Source organism: Sarcophilus harrisii, chromosome 4 (assembly GCF_902635505.1).
Source record: "Sarcophilus harrisii chromosome 4, mSarHar1.11, whole genome shotgun sequence".
NCBI lineage: Eukaryota > Metazoa > Chordata > Mammalia > Dasyuromorphia > Dasyuridae > Sarcophilus > Sarcophilus harrisii.
The window spans coordinates 305,822,572-305,839,784 of NC_045429.1; the positions used below are offsets into that span (position 1 = coordinate 305,822,572).

The following is a 17,213-nucleotide window of genomic DNA, read 5'->3' on the forward strand; positions in this document are numbered from 1 at the left end:
TATAAAGAGAATTGTGTATGACTGTTTAACAGTATTTTTTATTTTTATTTTTTAAAGAGGAAGAAAGATGGGTGGTAATAGGAGACAGAAATGCAGAATTGTTATTTGACTGATGTTCTGGGGGGAGAAAGGGGACTTTATTCACACTTAAGCATTTTCAATGAAAGCCTAAATTATTTTTCCTGTTTTAATTGACTTAGTGGCTGAGACAAGACTTGAACTAGGTATATAATAGGTCTTTAATATATGCTTGTTGTTTATTTTATTTCAAGTTTTCCTAATTTCACTGATAATCATTTTTGCATCTGAATAGTTTATTGCAAAACCCCTAATTCTTCCCCCCAACCTTCTTCCCTGACATAGTACTGTTGCTTTCTTTAAGCTTAATGTTCTGGTATTGTGATTTTCTTTTCTTTTCTACAGGTTTTGCATGCAGAAGTGTGTCAGTCTGGTGCCTGGAGTCACACTGGATTTAATAGAGAAGTAAGCATGATTTTAATATACTTGAATAACTTTGATTTTTAAGACAAGTGGGACATTATTTCTTATTGTTTAATATTTGATTTGCAGGAATTTTTTTCTGCTGATGTAGGATTGTTTCTCCTTCATCTTCAGGGGAATTTGAGTTCTCCTGTTCTTTTTATTGTTTTTAAGGCCAGTTTTTGTGAAGTACTAATATTTATTGCCAGAACAATTTAGGATGAAGAGAAGGGACTGGACCTGGGCCTTTGATTTCATTAATATACAGAACTTTCAGATAGGGAAATTCTATTTACCAGTCCAAGTCAGTAGATTCTTTGCCTCTTATCGCGCTGGAGCCCTCACAAATTCAATGAATTGCTCATGTCACACCACTAGCCTATGTCAGAGAAACTTAAATCACATTTTACCAGCTCTGAGGCCAGCTCTTCATCTACTCCACAATGCAACCTCTGAATCCTGTTTAGCATTTTTCAAACTAAAAATTAAGGCAGAAAAAAAATCACATTTCTCTCTTTTTTCTATATATCATCTGCCTCCTCTGACATGGGTAAAGCATGGTTAAAAAGAAAAAGTAGAAGCAGGAAGCTATCTGCTAAAGTAATTAATAACACATGATTATAATCCAAGCAAGAATGTAAGAGGTCCTGAATTATGATCATTGACTAAGGTAAGTAGAGAGAAAATTAATGTTAGGTGTTGTGGGGAGAGAATTTAAAATGAGCTGGGAAAAGAATCTAAGGTCATATGCCAAACTTATATAACTGTATGAATTAGAACATAGTGATTCCTTCAGCAAAAATAATTCTGTTTGAAGATAACTATAAGTATTTATACATATATTGTATTTAACGTATTTAACATGTATGGGACTATGTGCTGTCTAGGGGAGGGAATGGAGGGAAGGAGAGGAAAAGTTGAAACAGAAGTTTTTCAAGGGTCAGTGTTGAAAAATTACCCATGTTTATGTTTTGTATATAAAAAGCTAAAAAAAAAATATATTTTACAATCTAATTGAACTGTGACTTGAGCTAAGTATAAAATAGGAAGAGAAATAATTGGATTTTCTTTGGAATTTTTAGTTTATTATTTGGTTTATTAAAATATAAAAAATATTTTTATTGATATATTTCGTTTGTACTTCATGTAAATTACCTAATGTATATTTACATTTTCCCCATTTCACAAATCCATTCCACAAAATTAAGAATAGAAAAGAAACAAAAAAGTTCCACAAAACTAGTAAATGTTAAAAAAGATGTCTGACATTATACATATTATTATATGTTGGCATACATATTTTTATATATTGATATTCCTCCCCTCCTTTACAAAAAAGTAGGAGAAATGTGTGTGTGTATATATATATATATATATATATATATATATATATATATATATATACATTTCTCCTACTTTTTTTTTTTTGTGTGTATATATATATATATATATGTATTACTTTCAGTGTCCCTAAGCTTCTTCCTGAAAAGGACCATCTTTTGAATTTCAGTATTCATCTAGTGATGCTATATAACTGCTAATCATGATTTTCAAATCATTAAGGTTTTAGGTAAACCCTAAAAAAATATTGTGGTACATAGTGGTGATAAATATGTGACAATCTATTATCAGTTAAGAATCATGAATCAGAACTAGAATAAAGAGTAGTATCAGACACAGGAAAATGTAATGATGAACGTTGGAGGGGATATTGGAAAACTGGGACACTAACACATTATTGGTGGAGTTATAAACTGATCCAACCATTTTATAGAGTCATTTAGAACTATGCCCACAGGGCTTTCAAACTGTGCATAGTTTTTGATCATCAGTGGCACGAATGGGTTTATATATCCCAAGGAAATCATAAAGGAGGAAAAGGATACACATATGCAGAAATGTTTGTAACAGTCCTTTTTGTAAATGCCTATCAGTTGGTGAATAATTGAATAAGTTATAGTGTATTAATGTAAAGAAATATTATTGTTCTCTAAGAAATGATGAGCAAGTTGATTTCAGAAAACCCTGAAAAGACATGAACTGGTGCTAAATGAAGTGAGTAGACCAATAGAAAATTGTACATAGCAACAATATAATTATGAAATGATAAAGTGTGATGGACTTGATTCTTCTTAGTGGTTCATTGATCCAAGGTAATCCGAATAAACTTTGGATGGAAAACACCATCTACATTCAGGGGAGAACTATGGAGACTGAATGTAAATTAATACATGCTTTATTCACTTTTTTCTTTTTCTTCTCTTTTTTTTTTTCCCATGGCTTTTCCTTTTTACTCTGATTTTTCTCTCCCAACATGATTCATAAAGAAATGGGTTCAAAGAATGAATGTAAATGTATGAACAGAAAAAAAAAAAAATAAAACAATAAAGAGTATCATCAAAGAGATTCAGCTATTAAGAAATAATAATAATGATGTTTGGAGTAAGAAAAGGTTGTGGGAATAAGATTATGGGTTCAAACTTAGACATGTTCTATTCAAGACACCTGTAGAAATCTAGTAGATGATAGTTACCGAACAGTTGGCAATGTAAAAGTGGAATTTAGGACAGATACTATGACTCAGTCTGTTGATTTCAGAATTACTTGTGGAGTTACATTATTTGAAACAATGGTAAGAAACTGAAATCAGCAATGGTGAATGTATATAGAGAGAAAAATATCATTTTATCATTGTGTTGTCATTTGAGCAAACAGCTGTCTCTGTAAAGTGTGGATAATAGTAGCACCTATCTCATATAGGATCAAATATGAGAGCATTTATTAGAAGTGGCTTAGTGAATAGACTTCTGGGCCTAGAGTCAAGAAAACCTGAGTTCAAATCCTACCTTAATTGTTTATGTGACTAAACAAGATACTTCATTTCACTTCTTAATACTCAATTTCCTCATCTTTAAAATGGGGATAATAATAAATGCTACCTCAAAGAAGTTGTGAAGATTAAACACAATATTTGTAAAGTGCTAAACATTGTGCCGCATTGTAGGTGCTATATAAAAGTGCTCGTTCCCTACCTCCCCCAAACCTCTTAACAGAGAAGAATCAAGTTGAGTGCTATAATCAATCTGAATCTTAAGAGTTTTTAAATGCAGAAAATCTAAAGTATTTTTCATCAATTCACTTTATATGAAAAATTAAAAAAAAAACTTTTATCAAATGCTTATTATGGACTAGGTAGTTGAGATATAAAAGTAGAAAATTACAACTTCAGTTCCCTCAGAGTGCTTCAGCCTAATATTCATTTGCAGAGAAAGATGACTCAAGGTACAATAGTATAAGGTATGCCCCTCCCGATTTCTTCCCCATTCACTTTTTCCAAAAATAGTTACTAGACTTAGGATCAGAGATATTAAAGCTGGAAAGGTGAATGAGATCCTCTAGATCATACCCCACCTTTTACACTTTAGAGAAATGAGCTCCAGAGGTAAAGTCCTAACTTGGATCACAAGGTTAGGAAGTAACACTGAATGGGAAACCAATTATTGAAGTCTAGATTCCGGGTAAAGGCAAAATATAATCTGATATGGAATACCACATGAAGGATGAGGTATCAGAGAAGGCTTTCCACAGGAAATTCTACTATATTGAGACCTTTAAGGAAAGGAATGATTTCAGTAGGATAGAAGAATAGTAATATAAGACCTGGTACAGATAGGAGATGGGCATGATGAGTTCGTGGAATAGCTGAAAATTCAAATAGGCTTCCTGGTTCAAATTCTCTTCCTATCATTCAAGGCCCAAGTTAAAAGATTTCATTTCCATGAAACATTTTTTGATCGTTGTGTCTCTTAATCCAGTCAGTTTAGATCTTTTCCGTTTTTAGCTTTTTATGAGTACCATGTTTTCCCTAATTTCACTGAATATTTGTCATTTTGTATTATTCCACGTATATGTTTATCATTACTATTCCCCTCTAATACATACTTTCCAAATTGACTAAAATGAGAGTTTATATAACTAATTCTGATTATGTTATAAAGAGGTCCTTTCTTCCCTAATTACATTCGTATCTTAGATCTTGCAACACAGCAAGAAGTTAATAATTTCCATTAGAGAGTTTTACTATTATATCAGTTTTACTTATTAAATATTTTCTTGCAAAAAAGAAAAGTCTTTATTATATAATTGTTTATAAAATTTGTTTATAAATTGTTTATAAAAATTCTTGGTTTTGCCTATTAAAAAAAAATACTATTCTAATAGTCCTCATATTTCATCACCTAACAAATAAGCACTTCCCCAGTAAGAATATGTGGAACTGTTCTATATGTTCTCTAAGATTTTTTTTTTTGTTTTGTTTTGTAGTTAAAAACTTCAGAGTAAGAAAATAATGGGTTTTAAAAGGATCATCCTTTTATTCAGTCCAAGCAATGCCACTTTCTTTTAGAATACAATATATCCAAGTCAGAGTAAGTAATTTAAAAAGATAATTCAGATTTCAGGGATTGCTGCCTTTTAGAAATGCTTGTTGTCAGAATTAATCTGGGAAGAGGATAGGTTCTGTACTTCTAACTCATAGCTAGAACTAATTTCTAGACAGTGGAATGAGAGGGAAGTTTATTTGGTGAGTTTTTAAAAGATGATAAACATTTGAAAATGCATCATTTTAAATTAGAGTAGACAAGATAGTTGGTTACTGTAAGTATTCTAGTAAAATCAACTTCTATTTCTTTAGTCTACCAAGTTAGAATATATATCTAATGTTTCCAGATTTTTCATTTTTGCTTTATAATATGGTTTTAGCTCTAATTTGGTATTCCTTTTATTCTTATTTTTTTTTCATGATTTCCCTTGATGTTCTAAATGTTTTCTTCCTCCAAATGAATGTAGTATTTATAATGTATTCATCTGATAGTTTAATTGGTAGTACATGAAATCTATAAATTAACTTTAGTACCATAGTCATTTTTGTTGTATGGCACAGCTCAGTCTTGAGCATAGAATAGCTCTCCAACTATATAAGAGGTTTTTTTTATTTCTTTAAGAAATGTTTTGTAGTCAAATCTACCTTAGTATTTAAGATGCTTTGGTAGGATGATTCCCAAGTATTTTTTTGCAGTGTTGTGGTTATTTGAAATGCTACATGACAATTCTACCATATTACTTGACAAAAGTTGATTTAGATAATTGCATTTTATTTTTGTTGTCAACAACAAAAATTGTTCCCAGAGATTTAACTGCCAAATAAGAAGCTTAAAAAAAAAATTTAATTTTCTTAAGTTGCCTACATTGTATCTCTCCTTCTCCTTATCTCTTCCCCAACCATCCATCCACCATCTTTAGGTAAAGTGTCCAACCTTTATATCAAAGAATTTTTTCTAAAAAAATAGGAAGAGTGATGCTAAAATCTTAAATAAGATATTAGCAAAAAGACTACAGAAAATCATCCCCAGGATAATACACCATGAACAAGTAGGATTCAACCAGGAATGCAGGGCTGGTTCAATATTAGGAAAACTATCAATATAATTGGTCATTTTAATAACCAAATTAACAAAAACCATATGATCATCTCAATAGATGCAGAAAAAGCATTTGATAAAATCCAACATTCATTCCTGTTAAAAATACTTGAGAGTATAGCAATAAATGGATTTTTCCTTAAAATACTCAGTAGCATCTATTTAAAATCATCAGTAAGCATCATATGTAATGGGGATAAATTGCAACCATTTCCAATAAGGTCAGGAGTGAAACAAGGTTGCCTACTATCACCATTACTATTCAATAGTGTATTAGAAATGCTAGCTTTGGCAGTAAAAGTTGAGAAAGAGATTAAAGGAATTAGAGTAGGGAATGAAGAAACCAAATTATCACTCTTTGCTGATGATAAGATGGTATACTTAGAGAACACCAGAGATTCTACTAAAAAGCTATTCATATGGAAAAACAAAAGGTCAAGAATTTCAAGAAAATTAATGAAAAAAAAATCAAATGAAGGTGGCATAGCTGTACCAGATCTAAAATTATATTATAAAGTAGCAGTTACCAAAACCATTTGGTATTGGCTAAGAAATAGACTAGTTGATCAGTGGAATAGGTTAGATTCAAAGGACAAAACAGTCAATAACTTTAATAAGTGTTGACAAACCCAAAGACCCCAGCTTTTGGGATAAGAACTCACTGTTTGACAAAAATTGCTGGGAAAATTGGAAACTAGTATGGCAGAAACTAGGCATTGACCCATATTTAACACAGTACATACACCAAGATAAGGTCAAAATGGGTTCATGACCTAGGCATAAAGAATGAGATTATAAATAAATTAGAGGAGCACAGGATAGTTTACCTCTCAGGCCTGTGGAAGAGGAAGAAATTTATGACCAAAGATGAACTAGAGATCATTATTGATCACAAAATAGAAAAAATTGATTATATCAAATTGAAAAGTTTTTGTACAACAAAACTAATGCAGACAAGATTAGAAGGGAAGCAGTAAACTGGGGAAACATTTTTTCCAGTCAAAGGTTCTGATAAAGGCCTCATTTCCAAAATATATAGAGAATTGACTCTAATTTATAAGAAATCAAGCCATTCTCCAATTGATAAATGGTCCAAGGATATGAACAGACAATTCTCAGATGAAGAAATAGAAACTATTTCTAGCCATATGAAAAGATGCTCCAAGTCATTATTAATCAGAGAAATGCAAATTAAGACAACTCTGAGATACTACTACACACCTGTCAGATTGGCTAGAATGACAAGGAAAGATAATGAGGAATGTTGGAGGGGATGTGGGAAAACAGGGACACTGATACATTGTTGGTGGAATTGTGAATATATCTAGCCATTCTGGAGAACAATTTGGAACTATGCTCAAAAAGTTATCAAACTGTGCATACCCTTTGATCCAGCAGTGTTACTATTAGGCTTATATCCCAAAGAGATTTTAAAGAAGGGAAAAATCCTATATGTGCAAGAATGTTTGTACCAACCCTCTTTGTAGTGGCCAGGAACTGGAAACTGAGTGGATACCCATCAATTGAAGAATGGCTCAATAAATTGTGGTATATGAATATTATGGAATATTATTGTTTGGTAAGAAATGATCAACAGGATGATTTCAGAAAGGCCTGGAGGCACTTACATGAACTGATGCTGAGCGAAATGAGCAGGACCAGGAGATCATTATATACTTCAGCAACAATACTATATGATGATAAATTCTGATGGGCGTGGCCATCTCCAGCATTGAGATGAACCACATCAGTTCCAATAGAGCAGTAATTAATTGAACCAGCTACACCCAGCAAAATAACTCTAGGAGATGACTATGATCCAATACATAGAATTGCCAGTCCCTATATTTCTTTCTGCCTGCATTTTTTATTTCCTTCACAGGCTAATAGTATACTATTTCAAAGTCTGATTCTTTTTGTACAGCAAAATAACTGTCAGGATATGTATACTTATATTGTATTTAATTTATACTTTAACATATTTAACATGTATTGTTCAACCTGCCATCTGGGGGAGGGGATGGAGAGGCAGGAGGGGAAAATTGGAACAAAAAGTTTGCCAATTGTCAATGCTGTAAAATTATCCATGCATATAACTTGTAAATAAAAAGCTATAATTAAAAAATAATAAAATAAAATAACCAGACAAGAAAAAAAAAGTTGGAAGAGAAAGACTAATCTAAAGCCTGATATTACATAAACTTAAAAAAATAATTTCCATCCATGAATTTTTTAGAGGAAGAAAAGAGAAAAAAAATCAGCAGAACCCAGTTAATTATTTAAAAAACAACTGAACATAAATGCACTGTTTGATATGCATTGACATTGCCTCTGCTGGCAAACTGGGAAGAGGTTTCTTATAAAAACATTTAAATCCATGCTTGTTCTTTGTTATTTTGCATCATTTACTTTCCATTGTTTTGTAGTTATTGTTTCCATTTGTATTGCTATCATCATTTTGTAAGTTTTTCCATGCTTCTCTATAATCATCATATTCATCATTTCTTAAAACACATGCAGGACAGGACATTCTTATATCACAGTTTCTTTAGCCATTTCTCAGTTGATGGGCTTCTACTTTGCTTTTAGTTGTTTGCTAATATGAAAAATGCTTCTACAAATAATTTCGTATATATAGTATATGTATCTACTTGGGGTTTGTAGCTAGTAGTAGATTAACTAGTTCTGAGCATATAAATATTTTAGACACTTTATTTGCATAATTAGAAATGGATGTCCAGAATGTAGTGATTCACAGTTTCATTAACAATTCACTATTTATCCTTCCACAACTCCTTCAACTTAGATTATTCCTGTCTATTATCATCATTCCTACTTGTCTGGGTTATTTTGGATTGCATTTCTCTTCTTAGTGATTTGGAACATTCTTTCATACAGTTACTAGTAATTTGTTATTCTTCTTTTGAAAATTATTCATATCCCTTGATAAGTTCTCTTCTGAGGAGTGGCTTTTGACCTTTTATGTATTTATCAGTTAGGTTTTTTTTAATATATTTTTTATACCAAATTCTTATGTGAGAAATATGATAAAAGATTTTTTCTCCCAATTGGATCACCATCCTTCTTATCCAGATGTATAATTTCATTTGAGCAAAAGCTTTAAAAATTTTATATTATCAAAATTACTTTTACTTTTTGTAATAACTTCTTTACTCTAATATGCATGTGAAATATGACCTGTTTCTCTTCTATTATTTTATGGTATGATCATTTTTATTCCGAATATTCAGTAACTATTTTGACTTTATTGTGGATTAATCTAAATTGATCTAAGCCTGATTTTTGTTAAGACTTTTCATATTTCTCCAGTAGTTCTTATGCAGTAATAAATTCTTTCCTTAGTTTTTTGAGTTTTCAAGTTTACTGTTTTTCTCCTGCCTCGTCTAATCTTGTCATCTGCTTCTATATAATCAATAAAAAATTTTTGAGGTTTGGAAGTGCTATTTGACTTTATCCTTACTTTTTTCCATTATTTCCCTTGATAATTAAGAACTTTTATTCCTCACAATGAATTTTATTATTATTTTTCTCTTTTGGTAGTTTGATTTTCAGAACATTAAAAATGTAAATTACCTTTGTTTAATGTTATCATCTTTAACATATCTGCATGGCCTATCCATGAACATTCAGTTTTACACTCAATATTCTTCCAAGTATTTAAATTCTTTATTTCCTTAAGAATCACTTTTTAATTGAATGTATATCAATATTTAATAGGCTTTATTTGATTGATTTCCAAACATTGTATGAAATTGGTTAGATTTCTTTTTTCTAGTAATATATTCTGTAGCCTATAAATCTCCTAAAGCTATTAATTTTCTTAATATCTACACTGATTTTATTGGATTTTCTTTTTTAAAAATTTCTTTCTGTTTTCACTTTATTTATAAACCTGGAAAACATATGGATATTTCCATAATTCAAAGAATATTATATGATGACCAAGTTTCAAGCCATAAAGTACATAAAAGTTTCTTTTATGTACAGCTTTTATTTTTGTTTTTTTAAATCTATCAATTGATAGGACAAAACTGTCCTGCTTGGAGGCACCTCCTGAAATCCTTTTGGTCTTTTTCTTTTTTCTTTGTATAAGGAGTACTTTGTAATGGAAACTTAAGCCATATTTTGTGTTCATTAGTGGATTTATCACCAAATATCTTGTAGCTTTTTTTTTTTTTTTTTTAGTAAGGCCCTTGGATTTTGTTACTATAGAGAAATGCTGTTGATTTTTGTGTATCTATTTTGTTGTCTTCAACCTTGTTGAAATTAACTATCTCCATTAGTATCTGATTCTCGACACTTTTCTATGGAATTCTATGGAATTTTCTAACATCATGTCATCAGCCAATAAGATAGTTTAATTTCCTATGTTTCCTTCTATAGTCTTATAGCTATTGCTATGGTTTTATGACCATATACTTTAATAAAAATGACCTTGTATTAGGGTACATAGAAATGACATATGAAATTTAGTTATATTCACAGGTGAGAACTCCTCTTCTCAGCTGTTTTATTTTTACCAGTTAAAAAAATTTATTCAATGCTTACCCAAATTATTTTTAAAAGAATAAAAGAAGCTCTTTATATCTAGTTTTTAATTGTTTTAAATGTTTTTTTATTTATATCTCTATTCCAAAAGATTTTCATAACATAATATTTAGCTTTTTTTCCAGCTGCCATATAGGCTGGTGAAATCAAAATGGTGCTAAAAAAGCAGACTTGTTTTTGGTTCTACAATTACATATACAGCCATAAAAAAACAACATGGTATGACATATATATATATATATATATACACACACACACACACACATATTCATGTGTAGCATATTATTGCAAACAGATCTAATAGTCTAACTTTCTTCCCTTCCCCTATGTTGTCATTGACTTTATAAATTAGTTCTAAGTGTTCATTTATTTATTTATTTTGGGGGCAATTGGCTTTAAGTGACCTGCCCAGGATCAAATAACTCCTAAGTGTTTGTGGACTGATCTGACTTTAGATCCTCCAAACTCCAGTACTGGTGTTGTGTCTACTATACCACCTAACTGCCCCTCAGTCTTTTATTTATTTATTTTTTTTAGTTTATTTTTAATAAACATTATTTTATAAATTATGTTGGAAGAGAAAAATCAGAGCAAATGGGAAAAATCATGGGAGATATTAAAAAAAAAACAGAAAAAATAAATGAACATAGCATGTGTTGATTTACATTCAGTCTCCTTAGTTCTTTTTCTGGTTGCAGATGGAATTTTCTGTCCAAAGTCTATTGGAATTGCTTTGTATCACTGAACGACTGAGAACCAAGTCTTTCATGGTTGATCATCACACATTCTTGCTGTTACTGTGTACAGTGTATTCCTAATTCTGTTTGTTTTGCTCAGCATCAATTCATGTCAATCTTTCAGGCTTTTTTTTATAATCAGCTTGTTCATCATTTTTTATATAACAATAATGTTCCATTAACTTCATGTACCACAGCTTGTTCAGTGATTCCCCAATTGATGGGCTTCCACTCCTTTTCCAATTTTTTTGCTACCACAAAGAGTTGCTACAAACTTTTTTGCACATGTGGGCCCTTTAGAGTATGCAGTTTTATAGCCCTTTGGGCATAATTCCAAATTGCTCTCCAGAATGATTGGATCATTTTAGAATTCCACCAACAATGTATTAGTGTGAAAAATTTGAAATTTACAAGATACCCCTCCTGGATCTTCCCCTCAGCCAAATGGTGAACTGATAATTTCTGATATCTCTTCTTTGAAATCATTCTTGAGTTTGCTTTTTTTGTTTTGTTTTGTTTTTTTTGTGGTCAAGAGGAGTGGGTAAGAATTTGTTCTTTCCATTATTTTGTATATGGACTTTTTGACAAAATCTGATAAAAAAACAATTAGCAAAAGTAGCAGATTTTACAGCTTCCCTCCCTCTCTGTTTCTCTGTCTCTCTTGTCTCTCTCTCACATACACACATATATCTACACATGCATACACATACATCAAGAAAGAATAATATAATGAATCAGAATTATAATTACTTTTTTAGAGTGACAATCTGAAAAAATTAATATTCCATTTTTACATGCATTCATGTGTTATTCTTCACTAAATATTTGTGGTTGAATAGTCAGTTTTATCTCTTATCTTCTTTGTGAGAAAACACAATGTGATAATAGACTTCGAGTTAGATGGGTTTGGTCCCAGTTTCCAATTTTACTCACTATATCATCATGGGGTAGTAACGACCTTACCTTTTCTCTTTTTTTCACCTATAAAATAAACTTAATATTACTTATGTTTTCTATCAACTAGGCTGTTTGGAAAGAAAAATATTTTATAAATAGAAGTTATTACTTAATAGTTATCATCATTTGGGATCACCTACTGTTTTTAGTTATAATTCTTTAGATAATGTATTACTAATTTTGATGTTGACCCATACAAAAATAGTGAAAATAAATTTAATAAGGCAGTATTAGGTACAGGGGAGATTTGCATTCTATTGCTGCCTTTCATCAAATAGCTATCTGAATGTTATTATTATAACTTTTTATCATTTATTATAAGCAACTTTCTTAATTTTATTGAGCAACATTCTGTATTCGTTGTTATTCACTTTTTTGAATTTACTCTCTATATCTGCACATATAACAGCAATGGTGCTATTCTCTTCAGGATTCCTGAATTAGGATCATATCCTGAAATTGAACAAGAGACTCATTCAAGAAAATTCAATATTGTGTGTATGTACAAACCCTTTTATTAAGTAGTGACCATATTATGAGATGAATAAAATGTATTCTTTAGTCTGAATATTTTACTATTTCATTGGATTATAGATTCAGAGTTAGAAGGTACATTAGAGGCTAATGAGTCCTAATATTTTGCTTTACTGAAGTCTGAGGGAAATTGTAATGTCCAGGATCATCAAACTGATGTTTCAAAAGTGAGATTTGAATTCAGATTTTCCAAATACCAGCTCATATTTATCCATTATATACCATACTACTTCTTTGGGATTATAGGGGTATAATAAGGATGATATTTTTTTAAAAATTACTTTATCATTAAAGAGTTTTGCTATAAAAGATTATTTTGAAATGAAGTAGTGAGAGACAGGTTAGGAAAGACCAATTTAGCAATTATGATAATGTCTTCTTAAGGCACATAAAATCAGATATGGAAATATTAATAATGGAGCCACAAATGAGAAAATAATGATATGTATCCCACTTAAGTCTTGATAGATTCCTTACTCAAACATGTCAATGGAAGGAAATGCCTTGTTTAAAAAAAATAATAGAAAAGTTTTTTCAGAGTAGGGACAATTACACTATTAAAATGATCTAGAGAATGCAGGAAAGAGGGCTTAGTATTCCTGCTTTAGTGGCTAGGAGACTGATAAATGGACTATGGAGGGAAGATATACTCACTCAAATCTCTTTTCCTCTGTTTCCTTTATCAAAGACAGTGAGCTTGAACTGAAAGAAATGATGAGACAGAATCCCAAAATAAGTAAGATGATAATATAAGCAATGGTGCTGTTAAACTTAATGGATTTAATTCAACAAAGTGCAATAAATGATGTTTGCGGATTTTTTGCAGATATATATTGAAATATTGTTGAAATATGTTTAGAAAATTGTATAGAAAACACTGTATGGCCCATGACTGAAGATGGAGTGATTTTCTTGATTTTCAAAAAAGAAAATGGTTTTGCAAAATTCATGCATATAAGTATTACTGAGTCTTAGAAAATTTTAAAATATTAACATAGATAAGTAAAACAGTTGCCTGTAAGTACTTTTTTTTTTTTAAGAAAGTCTTGATTGATAGCCCTTTTGATTGCTCATTGTAAGTAACTGTACTTTTACTGTACTGTACCTTTACTGTAAGTAAAGGTAGGTTACTTACCTTTTTACATTTCCTTTGATTACTATGTTTATATTTCAGAGTTTCTATTTAGCTTTGGTTTTTTTATCAGAAATGCTGAGAAACCTTCTATTTCATTAAAAGTCCATTGTTCTTTTTCCTCTAGGAATAACCTTAGTTTTACTTGCCAAGATATTCTTGGTCATAAACTTATATCTTTTGCTGTTGGAAATATCATATCCTACCTTTCATAAGGCCCTAACAATCTGATGTAGGGTATAGTCTCATAAATGCCCACCCGTTTGAACTTTATAGGCTCATCTCTAGTTAGCACTCCCTGAACTGGCTACTCGACTTTGGGCTCCATCCCAGGTATGTCATCTAATTCCTTTGTTTTCCCTGGTCACAGTAACAGAGCTGAAAGCTTGTACCTGGTCCAATACCTTAGGGACTAGTGATTAAGAGTAATTGGAAATTTTTTCTTTATTTAAAAGATTAAAATTTGGGAGAACCTCAGCCCATTTTCTTAAAAATAGCATTTTGAATAGTGGCAATTTTAGTGAAACATACACACTATTTTTTTTCTCAATATGATTTCATTTTTCCAAATACAAGTAAAGCTACTTTTCAACGTTCATTTTATTTGTGTTCTAAATTTTTTCCTCTTCTTTCCCCCTTTCCCCACTTTTATGTCCCCTCTCCCTAAGACAGCAGGCAACCTAATATAGTTTATACACAAACATATACACGATTGATAAAGCTATCAGAATAGCTGTGAAGCCAGTTTTGGGATCTGGGGCAGGAAGGAGAAAAATAATTGGCTTGGTGATATTCCCATATGTCTCATTTCAATGAATATTTCTCCTATATAAGAGAAATGGAGCTCCAATTTCCAAACTGACAGAGGGCATCCATCATTTTGATTTCTCTGGTATCATTAACTTCCTGAGGGATATTGCCATCACAAAAAAAAATAAAATGGACAAGACATCATACAAGAGCAACCTCAGATATGGCTCTACCTACTTCTTGCTACATTGTAGTTTTCTAAAATTCCAAAATACAGCATTGCTGAGTTTTTATTTGATATCTGTTCTTATTTTATATCTTTTAAACTGAATAGACTTTTAAATACTTTAGGTGGTTAGAAAATAATCAGCTAACAAAATTGCTCTGTGCTACCTACATCAATTTGAAATTATATAAATTTATAACATGAACATATGATATATAAACATAGGATTAGCAAAACTTTAACTTCCTAAGTCATTGACTTTAACCAGCTTTACAAGAATTCTCAATGCTCTATTATGCTTATAATTTTCTTTTTCATTAATAAGCCCCAGGGAAATAACTACCATTTATGCTTGACTCTCTTATTGTTAAATCTATTAATTGATTAACATTACCTATCTTACCTGTGTAAACAATCATAGCATAACTGTATAAGAGAGGCATAACTTAGAAGAACATAGTTGATTTTCTGCCATTTTTAATAGCCAAAAGGAAAATCACTTTCTCTCTTTTCCCCTTATCAGTGATTTCCCCTTATCAATTAATATTGAAGGTATATAAAGGATAAATAGATAAATATAGAGATAATATCATGAAAAACTTGGCACATTGCAAAAGAGTTTCCATAGGAAATCATAAATGAGCTTTACCTTGAATGAATTCTTGGATTATTATGAGACAAAGATGAAGGGGAAGAATATTGCAAGGAATGTGAAGGATAAAGACATTCAATTGAAGTTCTTCTAATTTATTTATAAAACTTCATCTTAAAAAGGAAAAAAAATATGAGAAAGAAAAAGGAAGAGATCAACAACAAAAAAGATGAAAATATTATGTTGTGATTCACACTAAGTCCCCACATTCCTTTCTCTGGATGCAGATGGCTATCTCCATTACAAAGACTTTGGAAATGACATGAATCACCTCATTGCTGAAAAGGGCCACATACATCATTGCATTGAATTGATCTTTGCATGATCTTGTTTTTGCTGAAAAGGAGAAATGTTTTACAAAATATATCTTTAGACTGTAATTTTACAAAATAAAACATAACATTTGGTTGAAAAAGTACTTTTACTTAGATACTCATGAGTTTGCAAAAGCAATTACAAAATTTCAACACTAATTCTCAAAAATGTTTGGATTGAGCACAAAAACATTTAAAGCGTCCTATATTCAAACAATGAAAATATATAAATAATTTTTAAAATTCCCCAAATATCTGTGATTTCATCTGCGTAAATACTCTCAACAACACAGATCACAATCCAAATTGTAGAGCACCTTAGTAAGCAGATTTGAAAAGTTGCTGTGGCCCAAAAATTCATCACTTTACTGCTCACTTGACAAAATTCTTCACATTTTTCCTTAGCCTCTTGATGTGACCCATCTGACGGTCTTTGGTTATTTTGTTAGACTTGTATGAGGTTGTTCTTTGCTGGCTTGGTATTCCAGAATTCAAGGTCACCTCCAGACCATAAGATCAGGTTTATATCTATGTGAAGATTGTTAAATGATTTGCCAACACTCTTACACTTGTGAAGAAAGTTCATTATAAAAATATTATAGTTCAGTGATTTTTGTAAAAGTACAAGAATTTGTTCATGTTATTGATCCATACATAAAGATTTATGTCATTTTAAAATCTCAGATTATTAAAAACCTGCTTTCTAAAATCTGTTATACTTTTCATATTTCATCATGTAAAAGTGGAAGAGTAAGAACCAGTGGCTATGTGGATGGGGATGTCTCTGCCATATCTTTAAATGGTTTTGATTTCCAGAATTTACTTTACCAATGGATGAAAGCAAGACTGAAGGCATAAATTTTTTTGCCTCAGTGAAAGTTCTTGCTGTCAAAGTTAAACACACAAACACACACACTATCCATATTCCGATTGATCTTTTATATCTGGTATTCAAGACAAACAGGTGTACTTAGTGTACTTTTCTACTCTGATTCTCTGAATTTAAACTTTTATGTAGTGGTAGCTTTATATAGTTAAAATCTATCTCATATCATAGCATCATGTTAGAGCTTCAAACTCTGTATATCATTTCTTTTTTTTTTTTTTTTTTTTTTTTTTTTTTTTTTTTTTTTTTTTTTTTAATTTAATAGCCTCCAATTTACAGGACATATATACATGGGTAACTTCACAGCACCAACAATCGCCAAACCTCTCGTTCCAATTCCCCACCTCCTACCCCACCCCCCCCACCCCCTCCCCCAAATGGCAGGATGACCAGTAGATGCCAAATATATTAAAATATAACTTAGATACACAATAAGTATACATGACCACAACATTATTTTGCTGTACAAAAAGAATCAGACTCCGAACCATTGCAC

General features: G+C 31.0%; 1 protein-coding gene across 6 annotated transcripts in view; it reads left to right on the forward strand.

The window, feature by feature from the left end:
- RPTOR (regulatory associated protein of MTOR complex 1) overlaps window positions 1-17,213 on the forward strand; it is a 511,183-nt gene that overhangs the window by 250,976 nt on the left and 242,994 nt on the right. For all 6 annotated transcript variants that reach the window (XM_031965593.1, XM_031965594.1, XM_031965596.1 and 3 more), the window contains one exon: window positions 424-483. In XM_031965593.1, coding sequence (XP_031821453.1) covers window positions 424-483 — 60 coding nt within the window. The remainder of the gene's footprint in view (window positions 1-423; window positions 484-17,213) is intronic.